Genomic DNA, 17992 nt, shown 5'->3' with positions numbered 1-17992 from the left:
AGATGGAAATTGGCCACTTAATTGAGCTCTGTATGTTCTTTGTTTCTGACTCTTTCAGGCTCATTACTGCGTTCTGTGTAAGGTTGGTACAGAATGAATTGAGGTTTCAGGTTGAATTTTAAGCCACTGTAACTAGACTCAAACTTATCAAATGGGGATCATTATAGACAGTACAATTTTTTGTCAACAAAAATAGATTTGCTTATTGCTATAACAAAACTGTATGCTTCACAGTTTGACAAAATCTTGGAAAGTATTTTCTGCGTTCCGCTGGCTGTGAAGTACTTATCCTGCTAACAGTTCTGTGGGCATGTTAGTTAGTGAGGGAGAGGTGGGTTTGGTCATGTTAGTTAGTGAGGGAGAGGTGAGTTTGGTCATGTTAGTTAGTGAGGGAGAGGTGAGTTTGGTCATGTTAGTTAGTGAGGGAGAGGTGAGTTTGGTCATGTTAGTGAGGGAGAGGTGGGTTTGGTCATGTTAGTTAGTGAGGGAGAGGTGAGTTTGGTCATGTTAGACAGTGAGGGAGAGGTGAGTTTGGTCTTGAGGCAAACCCAGTTTGTTCACCTTTTGAAGCACCGGCTGTGGGGCTGGCGGTTGGATACGGTCGTGGAGAAGACACTGACAGAAGAATTGGACCCTCTCTGACCAGTGCTGCTCTCAGGCATCTCACAGTTTTCTGCATCTATTTGCTGAGCATACTTCTCAGATGTAATGGTTTCCTGGGATTCAGAACGTGGTCATGGGTAGATTGGCAGCAGACAGTACTCAGGATCCCTGTTTACATGCAAGGTTAGCTTTGGGAAGCGTTTGAGCTTCTCAGTCCAACCACTGAGTTGACGGTTGTCATATACAGCCCAGTATTGGTTTCCTGTCACAGTCCAGTCAAGAAATGGTTGTTAGTGCTGCATGGAATGATGGGTGGAAGCTGGGGAGTGTGATTCTTAACCAAGCCTTTAGCCATCTGATGAGGGCCTCACTGAGTTTTTTCACCTTTCCAACTTAATGCTCAGTGACCAATTAGTCCACATGGAATCCTTGCCAACTTCTAGTCTAGTTGTAAGAACATTGCATCATCTTCGGTAATTAATCATTGTCAAATTCCGATGACCAGGCCACTCCCCTCCTCATCTCAGGCCCCTCATCTCCTTTGCAGAACATCTTGACACCCTCTGCCTTGTATGCTGATTAACCGTTCCTGGGCCAAACACAGTGTTAACGCTGGTAGTTCTCTACACTGCTTTGTCACCTGCTCTGAAGCAGAGTAAGGAAATTACTTCAATTTGCCTCTTTTGCAAAATAATTTTTACATTATAAAATAAATATAAAGTAGGCAGCAAGTAATGTCACTAGCAAAAAACATATGACTCAGAAGTATAAGCATTAAAGTGATGTAGAACATGACCATATTTAAGAATGTATTCCAATATCAAAGAGAGATTTCACCAATACAAAAAAAAGTTTTACTCTTTGTGCCAACTTAAATAAATGCAGCATTAGGAGGAGTCCAGCCTTGCTGAGCCTGCATGCGTGCATTTGTGAGTGTTTAGAATTGGCGCCACACTGAGTAAGAGCCTTCATTGTTCAGAATCGAAGGAGAGTCAAAACTGAAATTTCTAGCAGGATACGCATAAAGTTCCAGCTGTTTACCATTTTGTGCTATGGTGAGAGTATTACACATGTTACACACGTTCAGGTCAGTATACAGCATAAAATGTGACGCGTAGTTCACTGTGCGGAGAGCAGTTACAGAGTGGGCTCTAGGGGGCGCTCATAGATCACCTGAGAGACACTAGGAGGCGCGCTCTTGTAGACTAAAATCTGTGGGTTTACAACCAGCCTAGCACTTCTTTATCTCTGTAGTAATGACCAAAGGGCCACCTGTGGTATAGTAAATAATTTTTGTATTAATGAAAACATGTTTTGGAAAAATCTGATAATGATTAAATTATCTCTTTTTAAGACAGGTAATTATTTTTAAAAGGCAATCTTAAGAATAGGATGGATTGTGTATAACTTGATTACTTGTTAGTATAATTAAAATTTTATTGTTTATCTATGTGTGTGTGTGTGTGTTCATGTGTGTGTACATGAGCACGTGCACGTGTTCACACCTTTAGATAACGACTTCCAGGCTTAATTCTCTCCTATCATGTGGGTCTCAGGAATTGAACTTAGATCATCAGAATTGCCAGCGAGTGCCTTTACCCACTAAACTATTTCAGTGGCCGTTTAGTATGATTTAACAGACTGTTCTAGATATACAGTATTCTGAAGCATACAGAAACTGAAAATAGTATATATACTTTATCCTTGCTATCATCCATAAAATATAAACATTACTTTAGAAAATATTTTGAATATATTTCAGAAATCATAACATCAGAATACTCCTTTATTGGCAGTTCATAAGGACAATTTTTGAATAATGACTGGTGTATTAGAAGATCTTTTTTATTTATTTAAAACTTTTATTAGTTTGCAAAGAATTAGGTTTCATTATATATGGAGAGAGAGAGGGGAGGGAAGAGGTGATGTATACACAGTTACCAGAAAAGATTGTCTGATCCTCTCGAACTGGAGTTACACTTGGTTAAGCTCCTGATGTGGGTGCTGGAAGCTAAACCTGAGTCCTCTTGACGAGCAGTACATGTTCTTAACCACTGAACAATTTCTTTAGCTTCTGGACTTCAACAGTAGGGTTATTGTATCGTTTAAACCATAGCAAGCAATGTTGCATAAGATTGAATATGTGTGTATGTGTGAATGTGTGTGTGTGTGTGTGTGTGTGTGTGCATACAAACATACATATGTGAGTATATTTGGAAGAGGCAGTATAGCAGAGTGGATGAGAGTTTGGGTTTTTAGAATTTCAGAAATGGATTTTAATTCCAACTCTGTGGGTCTTTGTTCAAGTAACTTAATGCCTCTGATTTTTTTTCCCATTTTAAAATTTATTTTTAATTTTAGTATACAAAGTAGTAGATTTCATTTTTGTATTTCCGCACACAGATCATACAGTGTTCTTATTCGTCTGTCTCCACCCACTCACCTTTTCCCATCTTCCTAATTCCTGATGGTATTCTTCTGCCCCACCAGATAGTTACCTTTTCTACCTGTCACGTGCATCCTATTTCCCTTTCTTCCTCCTGTCTCCAGGCCCCTTCTGCTCTAGTCACGCATGCACACAGAAGTGAAATGAGATATCTGTCTGTCTGAGCCTTGTCTAGCTCATTTTCCTTAGCACAGTGATCTCAAGTTCCATCCATTTTCCTACAAATGTCACTTTTTTTTCTCTACAGCTGAATAAAATTCTGTCATGTCTCTGTACATTTCTTTTAATCTACCCATCTCTTAATAGATGTTTAGGGTTGCTTGTCTTGGCTTATAAACAGTACATCAGTAAACGGGGGTGTGCATGTGTCCTGTGGTCATGCTACTTAAGAGTCCTTTGTGGTTTCTGCCGTCCTGTAGGAATTTGTCTTTAGCTTCCGAGAAAGCTCCTCCTGACTTCAGAATGGCAATGCCAGTTTACCGACAGCGACTAAGGATTTTCTTCATATTCTCTAGCATTTGTTGTCTTTCTCTCGATAACAGCCAGACTGATTGGGGTAAAATTTCAAGCAGTTTTTATTTGCATTTCCCTAGAGGGTAGGAATATTAAACACTATTTTGAATATTTATTGACATTGTGGTTCTGCTTAAAAATTGTTGTCTGTGTGTATAGAGAGATGTGTATGTGTGTATGCCATGCCCCCCAACGGAAGTGTCTGTGTGGAGACCTGAGGTTGATGCTGATGTCATCCATCAGCAGTCTTCACTGTTTGTTGAGATGATGCCTCTTACTGAGCTTGGCGCTCACCAGCTAGCTGGCTTGACTGTTCAGAAGTCCTTGGGATTTGCCTGCCTCTGTCTTGGCAGCACTGCTAGTACAGACGCAGTGAGTGGTATGCCTGGATTTTACCTGTGTGCTGAAGATCTGAACACAGTTCCTCAAGCTTGCATAGTGAGATTGTCCCTACCGAGCCATCTCCCAGCCCTGGTACTTCTTCTTTTAAGAGCTGCCTGTTCATTACTTCGTTATTGTTATAATTATAACAATAACATTGTCATTAATAATAATAAAATTGTTAAATTTTTAGCATTTTATTTGTGCAGTTTTTTATATTTTAGGTATTAATCTTCTGTTTGATATGTAGGTAGATATTTTTCCCATTTTGTAAGCTGCCTCCTCGTTCTGTTGGTGGTTTCTTCATTGTGTAGAAACTTGATTCATGTAATCTCATTTGTTTATTCTCATATGATTTCCTCTGTTGCCTTAGGAATTCTTTCTACAAAGTTTGCCTGTGACTATTAAAGACATGGCTCCCTTCAGCAGTTGAAGAGATTCAGGCCTTATAGTAGAGTGTTTCATCCATTTGTAGTTGACTTTTGTACAGGAACATGGATACAGTTTTATGCTTTTACATGTAGATGCCCAGTTTTTCCAACACTTTGTTAAAGAGACTGTCTTTCTAATGATTTTTTTTTTGTCAAAGATTAGGTGGCTGTAGTTTTGTGGCTTTATTTTTGAGTTCTCTTTATTGCATTGGTCAGTGTCTTAGTTGTGTGTCTTGCCCGATAAAATATCTTCCCAAAGCTACCTAAGGAAGGAGGAGTTTATTTTGACGGCAAACCCAGTAGACAGAACAATGAATGCTTGCTTTCTTCTTTGAATCAGCCTGGGACCTCTGCCCCGGGATGCTTAAGGCCGCTCCTCCCAGCTGGGTCCACCTGTCTAGATAGTTCCTCAGGCATGCTCAGAGGCCCGTTTTCTAGGTGATTTAGATCCTGCCAAGCTGACAGTGTTGGCTGCCACAGTTCTCTGTCGTGTGAACTTGGTCCCACTCCAGTTACCTTTAGCAGTGACTTTCCCCCTTTGTCACCATAGACGTGTGGCCATTTTATAATAAAATTATTTAATATGGAAAGTCTGTTGTTTTTAATAATTACAACCTTGTTTTAAAATCCAGGAGGGAATAATTGGGACAGTAGTAAAGAATGGTCAGACCAAAGCAAGACCAAAACCCAGCAGGGAAAGTGTCAAATACCTGTAGCTCCATTACCAGCTTCATGGACCTGTGATACAATTTTGGGGGCTCCAAAGGACTTGGGTAGCCCCTTCCCTACTCTGTCTCTGTCAACTGCAGCATACCATAGCCGTTCCTCAGGTCAACTTTATTCAATGTGTGGAGTTTTCCTTGGCAGGTATCCCTTGGTCCTAGTGGATTTTGGTCCTGGTATTTCCAACATCCTGGGTTCTCCATTGAAAATTGGGATTTACTTTTGCAGTTTTATATCAGACTTCCGCCACACGCTGCTTTGCCTGTCACTGACACTGTAGTCAGGCCTCCACAAGCCTCTTAATCTAGTTTTTCCTGCCTGCAAGACCAGTGATGCTGCTACCAACTTGTGCTGCCAGCTTGGGAGGAGGCTGAGCCTCCAGACCACAGTTAACCAGCTCCTGTGTGTGGACCCTGGGGAAACACTTCTAGGCTTTCCAGGAGCAAAGGAACTGCCTCAGCAGCGGTCTGCCTCAGGTTAGGCGCTCCTCTTTCAAATGAATTAGCATTGCTCACAAAGGGAGCTTTCAGTGACTGGAGTCTTGCCCTCAGGACACCTTTTCTGTTGTGCTAGAACAAAGTAGCAGGCTTCTGTAATGCTGCTAGTCACTTGAGCAGTTAGAGCTGCTTTCAAATCTTCCTGTCTGCAGGTTGACTTGCTCCTACTAGTTTCCTTATAAAATACACACTTTCCGCTTAGCTTTTGGATCCCTCATGTGGACCTAGATGAAAGTAGTTAAAATAGTTGCCACACCAGAGCCTGAATGTGCTCATGTCCTGGAGTTTCCTATGCCAAACAAATGAGTCCTTTACATTTAAATTCAACCCCACTCAGGTCCTCAGGATACAGATGCAGCCAAAGTCATTGCCAGAGCGGCACAGGGGTGCTGTTAACCAGTTTCCAACAAAAGTCCCCATTCCTCTCTGAAGCCTCATAAACCTCCGCTGTTTGTGTTTCTCTTGTTAGTGTGTCTTCTGGGCCTACCAGAATGGCCTGTTACCCTCTGCTTGCAGTACTGTAGGCTGTGATAGCCCACCCACCACTGGCAGCCCTTCCACCGTCTTCCCTTAGAGCAATTCTAGAGCCTCAAGAACCACGTGATCAGCCCACTTCTCAGTACCATCCTGTTGCTGTGACAGAAGCAACTTAAGGGAGACAGCGTTTATTTTGGGCATGTTATCACATGTTACCATAGATGTCATAGAAGGAAGGCCTGACAGTAGGAGTGTGCGAGATCAGATTTGTTTCAGCTCAGAGATCAAGGGCACAGACGTCATAGAAGGGAAGGCCTGACAGTGTGCATGAAGCTACTGATCCCTTGGGATCCACAGTCAGGAAGCAGGGAGTGATGGGTGATGGTGCTTAGCTTGCTTTGTCCTTTCCAGTGAGTCCAGAACTGCAGCATGGATGGTACTGGTCCTCTCACGGGTGTCTTCCCGCTGCAGTTAATCGTGATTCCTCACCGGCTGTCTCCTAGGTGATTCTACGCCTTATTTAATCGACAGTATTAACCATCACAGTCTATATCCCCTCCTCACTAAACTTTATTTTAATGGCTCTTAAAATTCTCAGACACGTGTTTGGTCAAGTTGCTTCTATTAAAATGTACTAGTTATAAAAATTAATAACTTGAAGGTCCATAAAACAAAACGTTCTCCTTGAGTATGGGATTTTACCATGCCTTGTTATTAACCTAATACTGAACTTAAATGGCCAGCTGAGACAAATAGTCCTGAGACCTCCATGCAGGTGTAATGATAACACTCATTTAGTTTTTTGAGCATTCTGGGCAGACGTGATGACTTTGCCACCTTCAGCAGCCTTCTTCTCTTCCTTCCCTGTGACCTTGATAAACACATCTGATTGCTATGAGTAGCAAGATGAGCCAAAAGAGGAAGTCAGAGGCACTCTCAAAGCACAAAGACTTTTCTGGAGCCATATTCACCGTGACAGTTTCACCGATAGGATAGTGAGGGTATCTTCTGACTTCCGTACAGCTTAGAAAGTAGTATGCTGTGTAAGCTCTGCGACAGTCTAGTTCAGGGCCATTGCCAGCTTTGATTTGGCCCGAATCATTCAGGATAATCACCTGAGCAGTGAAGCCAGCTGCTTCCATTGTGGGACATTTTTTTCTGTTGCCACAGAGGAACATCTTGGACAGACATATTCTTGACATTGACACCTACCAGGAAGAGCCTCAGGTACATTTCCGTAGACTTTATATTTCATTGTGACATTGGCTGGAGCAAGGTTAACCACCAAACAGGTATGAGAACACACTAGTCTCCACTTGGTCCACAGTGGCAGTACCAGTACCACCAGTGCTATAGACAGCTAGGAGAGCGAGGCCGGTGCAAAGGCTTATCATTTGGGCACATTGATGGTAGGAAACATCCCAAAGCCACCTGAAGTATGGTTTCATGATTATTGCTATCTTTAATTTTCTAAAAATTTACTTGCACTGGTGTTTTGCCAGTGTGTGTGTGTGTGTGCGCGTGTGCACGCGTGCACGTGCATACACACACACACACACACACACACACGCACACACACATATCTTTATGAGGGTGTTTGGTACCCTGGAACTGGAGTTATAAACAGTGACCTGGCATGTGGGTGCTGGAATTGAACCTGGGTCGTCTGGAAGAACAGCCAGTGTGCTCTTAACTGCTGAGCCATCTCTCCAGCCCTGGTCATTGCCATCTTTATGAGTGACCTTGCATCCTTGACCCAAGGCATGTTAGCGCTTTTTCACAGCTGCTGCCATGCCAGGGTCAAAAACAGTTTCTTTAAAACTTGTTTTCATTGTTTTATGTGTATAGGTGTTTTGCAACATATATGTCAGTGTACCATATGTGTGCCTGTTGCCTACAGAGAGGCCAGAAGAGGGCATCAGACTCCCTGGAACTGGAGTTATGGATGGTTGTGAGCTGCCATTGGGTTCTAGGAACCAAACCTGGGTCCTTAACTGAGCCATCTCTCCAAGCCATCATAACCAAGCTTCATTTTTTTTGAAATTTATTTTTATTTTATGTACATTGGTGTTTTGTCATGGGTGTCAGATCCTCTACCACTGGAGTTACAAACAGTTGTGAGCCACCATGTGGGTGCTGGGAATTGAACTCAGGACCTCTGCAAGAGCAGTCAGTGCTCTTAGCCACTGAGCCATCTTTCCAGCCCATAGCTAAGTTTATTAATGTAGGTACTGACTTCTTTAACATATTTTTCATACCTCTTCTTACTGAAGGATGGGTCAATGGAATCCATTTTGTTAGCAGCAATAATTATCTCTTTTATACCAGTGTTTAAACCAAAGGGCATGTTAATGAATTTGCCATTTTGGAGAGCCAACTTCAAATTCAGCAATATCTACAGCAATCATCTGCCAGCATGGTCAGCCCAGAAAGACCTATAAAGGCTGTGTCCTGGCTCACGGATATGATCCTGGCTGGGCTAAGTCCCAGGGAGATGGCACCCTATAGGATCACTGCATCTAAGAACTCTGGGATCTGAGCAAGAAACCAAACCAGTTCCCTCAGTGGTCCCCTGGCCTCACACAGGCACCACGGCATGGATTCCCCTCCCCTAACACACACTAAATAGGTTTTAAAAAGAAAGAAGAGCTCTCCGGGTGTTAGGGTCACTGATGAAAGAGCCAATATTCTGATGTTTCTGCCTTTGTAGGTGGGTTAGTGTTTTTCTCTTACCGCTTTTAATACCTCCCTCTCTCTCTCCCCCTCCCCACCCTTCTCCCCGCCCCCCACCTCTCTCTTGCATGAGCGCTTTGTGTTTTGGCATTTTGAGTATAATATATTGTAGAGAAGTTCTTTTCTGGTCATGTCTTTTTAGTATTTTAATGCCTTTTGGGTTTGGATTTACATTTCTTCAGCTTTGGGGAAATTTCAGTGACCAAATTCTCTAGTGTTTACTCTTAGCTGCTGCTGTCCTCTGAATCTGTAGGTTTGGTTTCTTGCTCAGATCTCAGAGTTCTTATATGCAGTGATCCTACAAGGTTTCCCCTTATTGATATTTGAACATGGTAATTCCTTGACTTCTCCATCCTGATACTGTTTCCATTTGCTTGGTTCAGTCTCTCAGTAATGCTTTCTTCCATGCTTTTCATTAGATTCATTGGGTGTTTCCCCCCCCCCCCGCCCCAGAAAATTTATTTATTTATTTACATGAATACTCTGTTGGCATGTACACCTGAATGCCTGTAGAGGGCATCAGATCCCATTATAAATAGTTGTGAGCCATCATGTGGGTGCTAGGAATTGAACTCAGGACTCTGGAAGAGCAGCCAGTGCTCTTAACCACTGAACCATCTCTCTAGTTCCTGGGCCTGGGTGTGTGTGTTCATTTTTAGCATTTTTTTGTTGTTGTTGTTGTTTGGTTGGTTGATTTTTTTTTTTAAATCTCATTTTCCTTGCTGAAGTTTTTTATTGCCAATTTTCTCCTCTGATTTACTGACCTTTTTTTCCATTGTGTTGCTGACTTTCCGGTCTAGGTTTTGGGTTGAATTTTTCTACTTGTTTGTAGCCTCTTTCTGAATATCATAGATTTATTGTAAGTGGAAATTCCACATTTGGCCTCATGTGGAATTTTTGACTTTCAGTAGGATTTCATAATTGTCTTCATATAGATTCTACTAATTTTGTTAATATTTTATAGTTTTGATCATGATGGTATAATGCTATAATGAAAAGAAAAGCTAATGACTTTGAATATTTATATAGTGTCCAGTCATGGCGACAAGAACTCTTATTAGTTCTCATAGTTATTTTAGGAACACCAATACTTTTTGTTCTGTTAGTCTAGAAGACTAGCATCTTTGGTATTTATCATATCATCAGCAAAAAAACCATTTTTAATATTTTTCTTTCAGCATTAAATATGCTAATTCTCAATTTATTTGCCACTCATAGAAAAATGTTGGGCAAATGACATAGGACTAGAAAAGGGAATGCCAGAATTTTAAAAAGCAAATCTACCACCAGAAACATTAGTTACTCTATATTTTTTATGTTATTGCCATTATTTTAATTAATCTTATGTAGTGCTGGAGAGTTAGCCAGGTAGCTGTCTTTATAATTGCTTTGTACATATTAACTACTATAGAGGTAAAAATTAAAGCTCAGAGGATATATTTTGCTTTGTGCAAAGCCCATTAAAAACTTGATTTAACATAAAAACTTGAATTAACATAAAACATCAATCAGAGAGTGATTATCTGTTATGTCTAGGAAATTGTCAGCTGTTTGATTCCAGTGAAGATGATTGCCTTTAACATGAAAATGTCTATGCTGTCATTAGAATATTTCATTTTAAACAATTTAGTTCATGAATAACTCTTAAAGTCTTTCATATTGATTAAATGAAATTATGCTATATTTAAAAGATAGGCATTAATAAGAAAAACAAAATTTTCTTAGAAATATTTGTGGAAGGAGCTGGCTGGCTCAGTCTGTGAAGCGCTTGCCCTGAAATCATGAGGGCTGGGATGAGTGCACACACTAGCATGGGCTAGAGATGGCTTAGCGTCCAAACTACTTGCTGCTCTTGCAGAAGACCTGGGTTTGCTTCCCAGCATTCTTGCCTCTGGGTACCAGATATGCACATGAAGCGCTACATACATGGAGGCCACTGTGAATACACATAAAATTTAAAAAACTTTTTTTTTTGGGGGTGGGGAAGTATGATGCCGAGGATGTTGTTTTGCACTTGTAATCTCAATGTTGGGGCAATAGAAGGATCTCTTCTGACTTGTTGATCAGCTAAAGTAGCATAATTCTTCAGGCCAAAGGGAATCTTATAGGAGATTGACAGCATTCCCAATGATGGAGACCTGAAGTGGTCCTCCGGCTTCTACACAGTCAAGCACACATGAGTATGTGAATCCTTAGACACATATGCACCTGTGTAAACATGAACATATATGTATTAAAAATATTTTGGGAAGAACAAGAAATATGAAGTTTACAAATTAGAAGTTACTGTCTCTAAGTCTTTGTTGCTTCTTAGCTTCTAGATAACTCATTGAAGAAGTTCTGTATGTGAGACCCTTTGGTGTATAGAGAAGAGCACAGGCTACAGTGACGTCACCTATGTAGATGACTCATTGAAGAAGTGCTGTACGTGAGAGCCCTTGGTGTATAAAGGGACAACACAGGCTACAGTGGTGTCACTTTTAGAGATTTTTCTGCTCTTTTTACTGATTTGATTGAGGCGACATTTAGATTAGAAAAAAGGGATGTGGTCATTTGAAGAAAATACTACAAAACAGAGCTGATTGATCCCAGCCTTTTCTAGCCAGGAATTGCCCAGTGCTTTAGTATTGCTGTTTTTCCAGTAACATGTATCTATGCTATTAGATTTTGTAAGAACTCTTTTGTTTGCTTGCTTTGGTTTTTCAAGACAAGGTTCTCTGTGTAACACATCTAGCTGTCCTGGAACTCCCTTTGTAAACCAGGCTGGCCTCAAACTCACAGAGATCCGCCTGCTTCTGCTCCTAAGAGCTGGGAGTACAGGCCTGTGCCGCCACCACCTGACTTTCATAAAAACATTTTTATAACTATATAAAATTATTATACTATATAATGTAGTTTTTGTCAATTTGACACAGTCTAGAATTATCTGAGGAGGGAGTCTCAGTGAGAGATTATCTAGATTAGATGTGGCTGTGGGCATTTATCTGGGTCAGTGGAAGGCCCACCCACTATGGGAGACACCAGTTTCTGGATGGGGCCTCCTGGGTGGTGTGAGAATGGAGAAGGCAAGCTGAGCGGGGCTTTGATGCCACGTTCATTGCTCTTGACTGTGTGTGTGTCATGTGACTCATGCTTCCCATTCCTGCCCCCTGACCTCCCCACAGGGACTGACTGTGACCTGGCACTGTGAGCCAAGTAAACCCTTTCTCCCTTAAGTTACCTTTTTCACAGCAACAGAAAATGAAACTAAGACACCCTCTGTTCTCCCTTTGTCACCCACCCTTCCTCCTGTTATCCCGTTCTGAGCAAGATCACCTTTTAAGTATAAAGTATCATATTGAGTCTGACTTTTTAGTGATAGAAAAGGTAAGTGGGAATATTGTGAGCTGTGGGGGAGGGATGGACTGCATGGGTGATGTTGATTGGCCCTTATTTGGAATACTCCATAGATCTGTTTGAACGTAGCTCATTATTACATTCGCTGCAGGCTTTGGCTTTAATATAAATATAAGCTTAATACCAGGCATTCTGTGAGGTCTACTGCTGTTTCTGAGTAATGCTTAGGAGTACTAGTAACTGTAGTTTGTTGCTTGTTATTTTTCTAAGATAACTCTGACAGTTTAACTTTTGTTTCATGTTTGTTTTAGGTAATGTTTGTGAAGATTCACATGCCAGTCATGGTCCAATGAATTTAAGGGACTTGGAGTTGCAGCCCTGTCCTAGCTTTGTTCTTCCCGGAACTCACACAACAGCAAAAGGCAGTGATGCCGATTCAGGAGCAGCTGAAGACTTTTCTCAGGTACCAAAGCAAGAGTGTTTGTGCTTTACTTAAAATGAGAATTGTAACTCTGTGAGTTCAAGGCCAGCCTGGTCTACATAGCAAGTTCAAGGCAAACAAAAAAACCAGACTGAGTTCAATCCCTAGAACATTTTTAGGGGGATAGGAGTGGCAGAAGGAGACAGGGTCTTACTATGTAATCCTGACTGGCATGACGCTCGCTGTGAAGACCAGGCTGTCCGCAAACTCAGAGAAATCCTATCTCTGCCTACCAACTGCTGGGATAAAAGGATTAAAGGTGTGCCTCAACATGGTCACCATCTTCTAGAACATTCTTAAAGGAGGAAGGAGAGAACTAACTCCACAAGTGGTCCTTTGACCTGTACATGAATGCTGTGGCAGACACAGTCCCCTGCCCACATATGTAAAATATCTGACACCTAGTTAAGTTGCTGTTAGCATTTATATCTTTGTGACTGTATAAAACCCAGCTCAGCAACTTAAACCTGTTAAATGTTTGATGTTTATAGCTTTAAAATATATAAAGTATAATCCGTGAAAGCGTAACAGTTTCATAATGAGTGAAACCAATGGCCCATGAAATCTTGTATATTAAAAAATTATGATGATTGTTCTTGAAGATCTTAATCTAAATAAAGGCTCAAGGTAATAAATACGATTTTGTATTCATGATTAGCAATTCATTCCTCATTGTGAATTAATTTATTCAATCAGTATTCATTGCATGGTGTTTTATAATATTGCCTGGTATCAAGGAAGAAAATTAAAAATATATTATAAAGATTGCTTATGGAATAAAACATTATATAATATTTGTTGTTGCTAATCTGTGTTCAAGCAAAGATCAGAAAAAGCTAATAAATATGCTAATAGTGTCTGTATCAAAGAAAATATTTTTTGTTTAAGAGGCAAGAACTTGCTGGATGTTATAGCAAAAGCACTGCTTATAAAAAAGAGAATTAAAAAATTAGTTTATCAAAAGTAAAAACTTCTATTCCCCAGAATAAGAATTTCTCCCCCAAATACAGTATTAAGAAAATAAAAACACAAGTGGTAGAGTGGGAGAAAGGCAAATCCAGAGAATAAAAATGAACTAAAGAATTAAATAGTAAACAGTGTAATTTAAAATTAACAAAAGATGTACGAGCTGTAAATGAGCGTGCATCAGAGACTAGAAATGCAGGTCAAACACAGCGAGCTGCTGCTGTTCGCATTAGAAAGCAGATGTCCTGGGCTGTCGTGCATCTGTTGGCAAGGACGTGGAGCAACTGAGCTCTAGTCCATTGCTGGCTGGGAACACGAAATAATACAGACATAGAGCTAACACGTGACCTATTCATTTTACTTCCCTAGAGAACTTAGAACAGATGAGTGTCCATAGAAACTTTATATTTGTAGTAGTCCCAAATTGGAAGCAACACAGTGTTTCTCAAATGGTGACTGGACAAAGTGTGTGAGGTTCTGTACTCTAGAGCACCACGACTCCCCGTGCACGGTGACTGTGGGGCTCTTGAGATGGACAATACTTTACTTGATTCTTTTTGACAAAAATTATGTTGAGTTAAAGCTAGAGCCTTCTCCCCACAAAAATATATCCTCGGTGATTCCATTTAATAAAACTCTAGCCAAATACAGGAATGAGCACTTGTAATCCTAGCACTCATGAGGTTGAGTCAGTGGATCACAGATTTGAGGCCTGTGTGGACCACACAATGAGATCATGTCCCAAAGGAAGAGGGGAATTAAAAAAAAAAGAAAAAGAAAGAAAAACTAGAAATGCAATCTACTCTGTAACAGAAAACATCTCAGTTGTTGGCTTTGAATGGTGGGAAAGGATGGAATGGCTGCCTCTGTTGAATGCACTGTCTCCTGCATTTGCCACTCGGAACCATGCGTGCCATAGCCGCAGCATCTCTGCATTCTGAGGAGGATGCGTCCAGGAGGTGTGGACCTCTTCACACACTCGCTGTGCGTTAAGTCAAATGACAAATTAGCTCTTTGAAAGCAAGCCAAATTATTAGATGTTTATATAATATAACCAATTTAACTCAACACATTTTTAACTTAAAAATAATATTATGGCTTTATTTCTTAAATTCTTTAGTATCAGCACAAGCAAGACACAGACAGTAAACAAGTGGAACACAAGCCAGTACAAAGACATCTAACCGGTGTGAGAAATAAACCAGACAGTTCACTTTCACAGCGGCAAGGTAAGCTATTGTAACAAATAGTGATGCTTTATTTAATATCTATTAAATATATTTATCAGATCAAACTTGTCCTGAAAATGAACAGATAAATATATAATGAAAATATTTTTATATGAATCTCACCCTTGTCTCTAGGAGTTATTTCTTTTATTTTCTCTCATTTAGTGTATTTAGATGGAGAACCTAGTACTTGACTCTGAGATTTGTAGCTTTTATATTTAACCAGCAGCCAGTATTCCTAAGTGGGTTTTAAAACTGTTAGGCACTGTTTTTCCTTTCAAAGTTACTGCTATTAATATGTCCTGCTAAGGCCGTTTAGTGTTAAATAGTGATATGGACCAGCTCTGGAGCTTAAAAACAAGTGGTTCTCACATTGCATGCCGCTCTGTGAAGTTTCCTGTGCTCTTGTCAGCAGTAAGGCGTTTGGTGTTTTCTTTCTGTTTCTGCGAGGCTGTTGGCCTTAAGTTTCATGTCCCTGCCTGCTTGTTGTTCACGTTTCGAGTACCCTAGGTTCTGAAGTGTAGGTCACTGCACCTAAGTGAGAGGTCCCCAAGATCACACTGCATGTAGTTTGGGTTTTCATGCTTATGTCTCCCGCTGTTCTGTTGTTCCAGCCTCTCAGGACTTTACCTCCGATCATTTTCTTAAATTTGTTTTGTTAAATCAGCATGCAAAGGGATAGGTTTCATTATAGCGTTTTCACTCATAGTGTCTTGTCTGTCTGTCTGGGCTTTTTAACCCCCTTCCCTAGTCCCCTTTTCTCCCTTTTGGTCTCCTTCCTCCTCCCAGTGACTCGTTATATGCCTTCAGAGCAAATGCATTCTGTTTTTTTCTTGTTGTCTCTTTTCTACCACCTCCTCTCCTATGAGACTTAATGTTCAGCATCCTTAGACGTCAGGAAAATGCCAGTTGTAACTACTTCTTGAGCTTCCGTCTCACTTCACAGAACAGTTACCGAGAAGATGAGTGAGCAGCAGACTCTGGCAGGGTGGGAGGGAAGAGCCACCCTTATCTACCACTTGGAAATCAGTGTGCGGTCTCTCATAAAACCAGACGTGCAACTTACCATGTGGCTGAGCCATACCATTTTTGTCCTTACACGAGAAGGACCCTGAAGTCAGCACATCAGGGGGGATTCTTACCCCTCCGTGTGTGTGGCCTCAGCGTTCACTGTAGCTAGGAAAGTGCGTCAGCCCATTTGTCAATTAGCAGCCGAGTGGCTGTAAAAACAGTTCTTACACAGTGCGGCCTCACATCCAGCTGGAATGCAGGGTGGAGGCTGGGGAGACGGCCCAGCGGTGAGGTGCTTGCTGCACCAGGACTTGAGTTTGACCTCCACTCCACAGTGCAGCCAGATGGGCCAGTGAGTACTGCTAACTCTAGCACTGAGTGACAGAGACAGGAGAATCCTGGGGACTCATTAGCAAGTCAGCCTAGACAGCCCAGCCTCAGAAAATTTCATCAGAAGATTTAAGGAAAACATTCTGACCGTGTCAGTTTCTGGCCTTCCCCACAAATACACACCAGTTCACACCAGCACACTCACTCCCTGTCCTACATACGCTACAGAGAAAAATGAAATTATGACATTTGCAGCGGAGTGGACAGAACTGGAACTTATTAAATGAAGTAACCCAGACACATACTCTATATTTTCTCCCATGTTGGGAGCTGTGAACCCCCAGATCCTGAATTTCTTGTAAACAACGTGTTATGTTTGCAGCTGCTCTGAGTACTAGACCCTCAGGAGTTCCTGATGGTAGGGGAGTGGTTTCTGGTGGGTTTGGCTGGGGCATGGCTATCCGTTAAGGATCCCTATATAAGCTGCCCCTGGACACAATACGGGGAGGCATTCCTGTTTCAAGGATGACCCATGTCTCTCTCTGTGTGTCTTTGTGTGTTTAAATCTCCAGGCCCTTGCCCGGCTTGCAAATGGTCCTGTAGAGCAGGCTTCGCAATACAGGAGTAGTACCGTACTGTCACCTAGTAGTACAAGGGGGCAGTACACTCGCATAGATCACGATTTTATATATGTCTCAATACTGTTGTATTGCTGTAAAAAGACACCATGACCAAGGCAACTCACAGAAAAAAACACTTAATTGGAGGCTTGCTCACAGCTGCAGAGAGTTAGCCCATTATCATCATGGCGGGAGGCTTGGCAGCAGGAGAGCAGGTGTGGTGCTGGGGAAGGAACTGAGAGCTGCCTTCTGATCCACAGGCGGAGAGGAAGACACTGGGCTGGCCTGAGCTTTTGAAACCTCAAAGCTTACCCTAGTGACACACCTCCTCCACCAAGGCCACACCTCCTCCAATAAGGTTATACCCCTAATCCTTTTTAAATAGTTCCACTAATAAGGACTCAAACATTTTAAACTTAGGGGCCTACAGGGGTCATTCTCATCCAAACCACCACAGTACATGTATAAATATATTTACGTTGAATGTTTTTTATCTTATGAATGTTTTACCTTCATGTAGGTCTGTGTATCATGCTTGTGCCTGGTGACCCCCTTGAGCCCAGAAGAGGACATGAGGGTGTTAATCCCCTGTGACTGGAGTTACAAATCATTGAGTTGCAGTGTTGGTATTAGGAATCACACCCAGGTCCGCTGGAAGAAAGCAAGTCCCTTGACTAATGAGCTCTCTCTCTCTAATCCCATTGAATATTTTTTATGTACCACATTAGTGTTAAATTATATTTTAGAACCTGATGAAAAATGACCTATTTTGGAAGATCATAAATTCAAAGCCAACCTGGGGTTACATGAAGAATTTTAGGTTTGTTTAAGCCATATAGTACGATCCTGTCTCAAAACACAACAAAAATGTTGCTTATAAAGTTCTTCTGATGATGATTTTAAAATTATGGCAATTTATAGTTATGAGCAAATAAACATTCCCAAAATAGTAAGACTGACTCAGAGCCCTATTGCGTATTGTAATCATTTGTGGTCAATATAATGCAGCAAGTTTAGTTTTTTATTTTTAATGTCTTAAAATTAAAAATTTTGTTTTCTTGATGAATCTTATCAATAACAAGCAATCATTTCCATAGGGAAATGTCTTTGGTAAGATTTTGGGCCTGCATCCCAGGTAGTGTGACACTGTTTTCAGCTACATTGTATGTGTGTGACCAGAGGATAGCAGTAGTTATATTTTTGTTGACTTATGGC

General features: G+C 41.2%; 1 protein-coding gene across 4 annotated transcripts in view; it reads left to right on the top strand.

Annotated features, from left to right (window-relative positions):
* Kiaa0586 (KIAA0586 ortholog) overlaps positions 1–17992 on the top strand; it is a 93240-nt gene that overhangs the window by 55534 nt on the left and 19714 nt on the right. For all 4 annotated transcript variants that reach the window (XM_038337702.1, XM_038337704.1, XM_038337703.1 and 1 more), the window contains 2 exons: positions 12452–12603; positions 14708–14816. In XM_038337702.1, the coding sequence (XP_038193630.1) occupies positions 12452–12603; positions 14708–14816 (261 nt within the window). The remainder of the gene's footprint in view (positions 1–12451; positions 12604–14707; positions 14817–17992) is intronic.

This window comes from Arvicola amphibius, chromosome 7 (assembly GCF_903992535.2).
Source record: "Arvicola amphibius chromosome 7, mArvAmp1.2, whole genome shotgun sequence".
In the NCBI taxonomy this organism is placed as follows: domain Eukaryota; kingdom Metazoa; phylum Chordata; class Mammalia; order Rodentia; family Cricetidae; genus Arvicola; species Arvicola amphibius.
The sequence above is the reverse complement of the archived record's forward strand: the minus strand, read 5'-3'. Positions and strand labels throughout refer to the sequence as shown.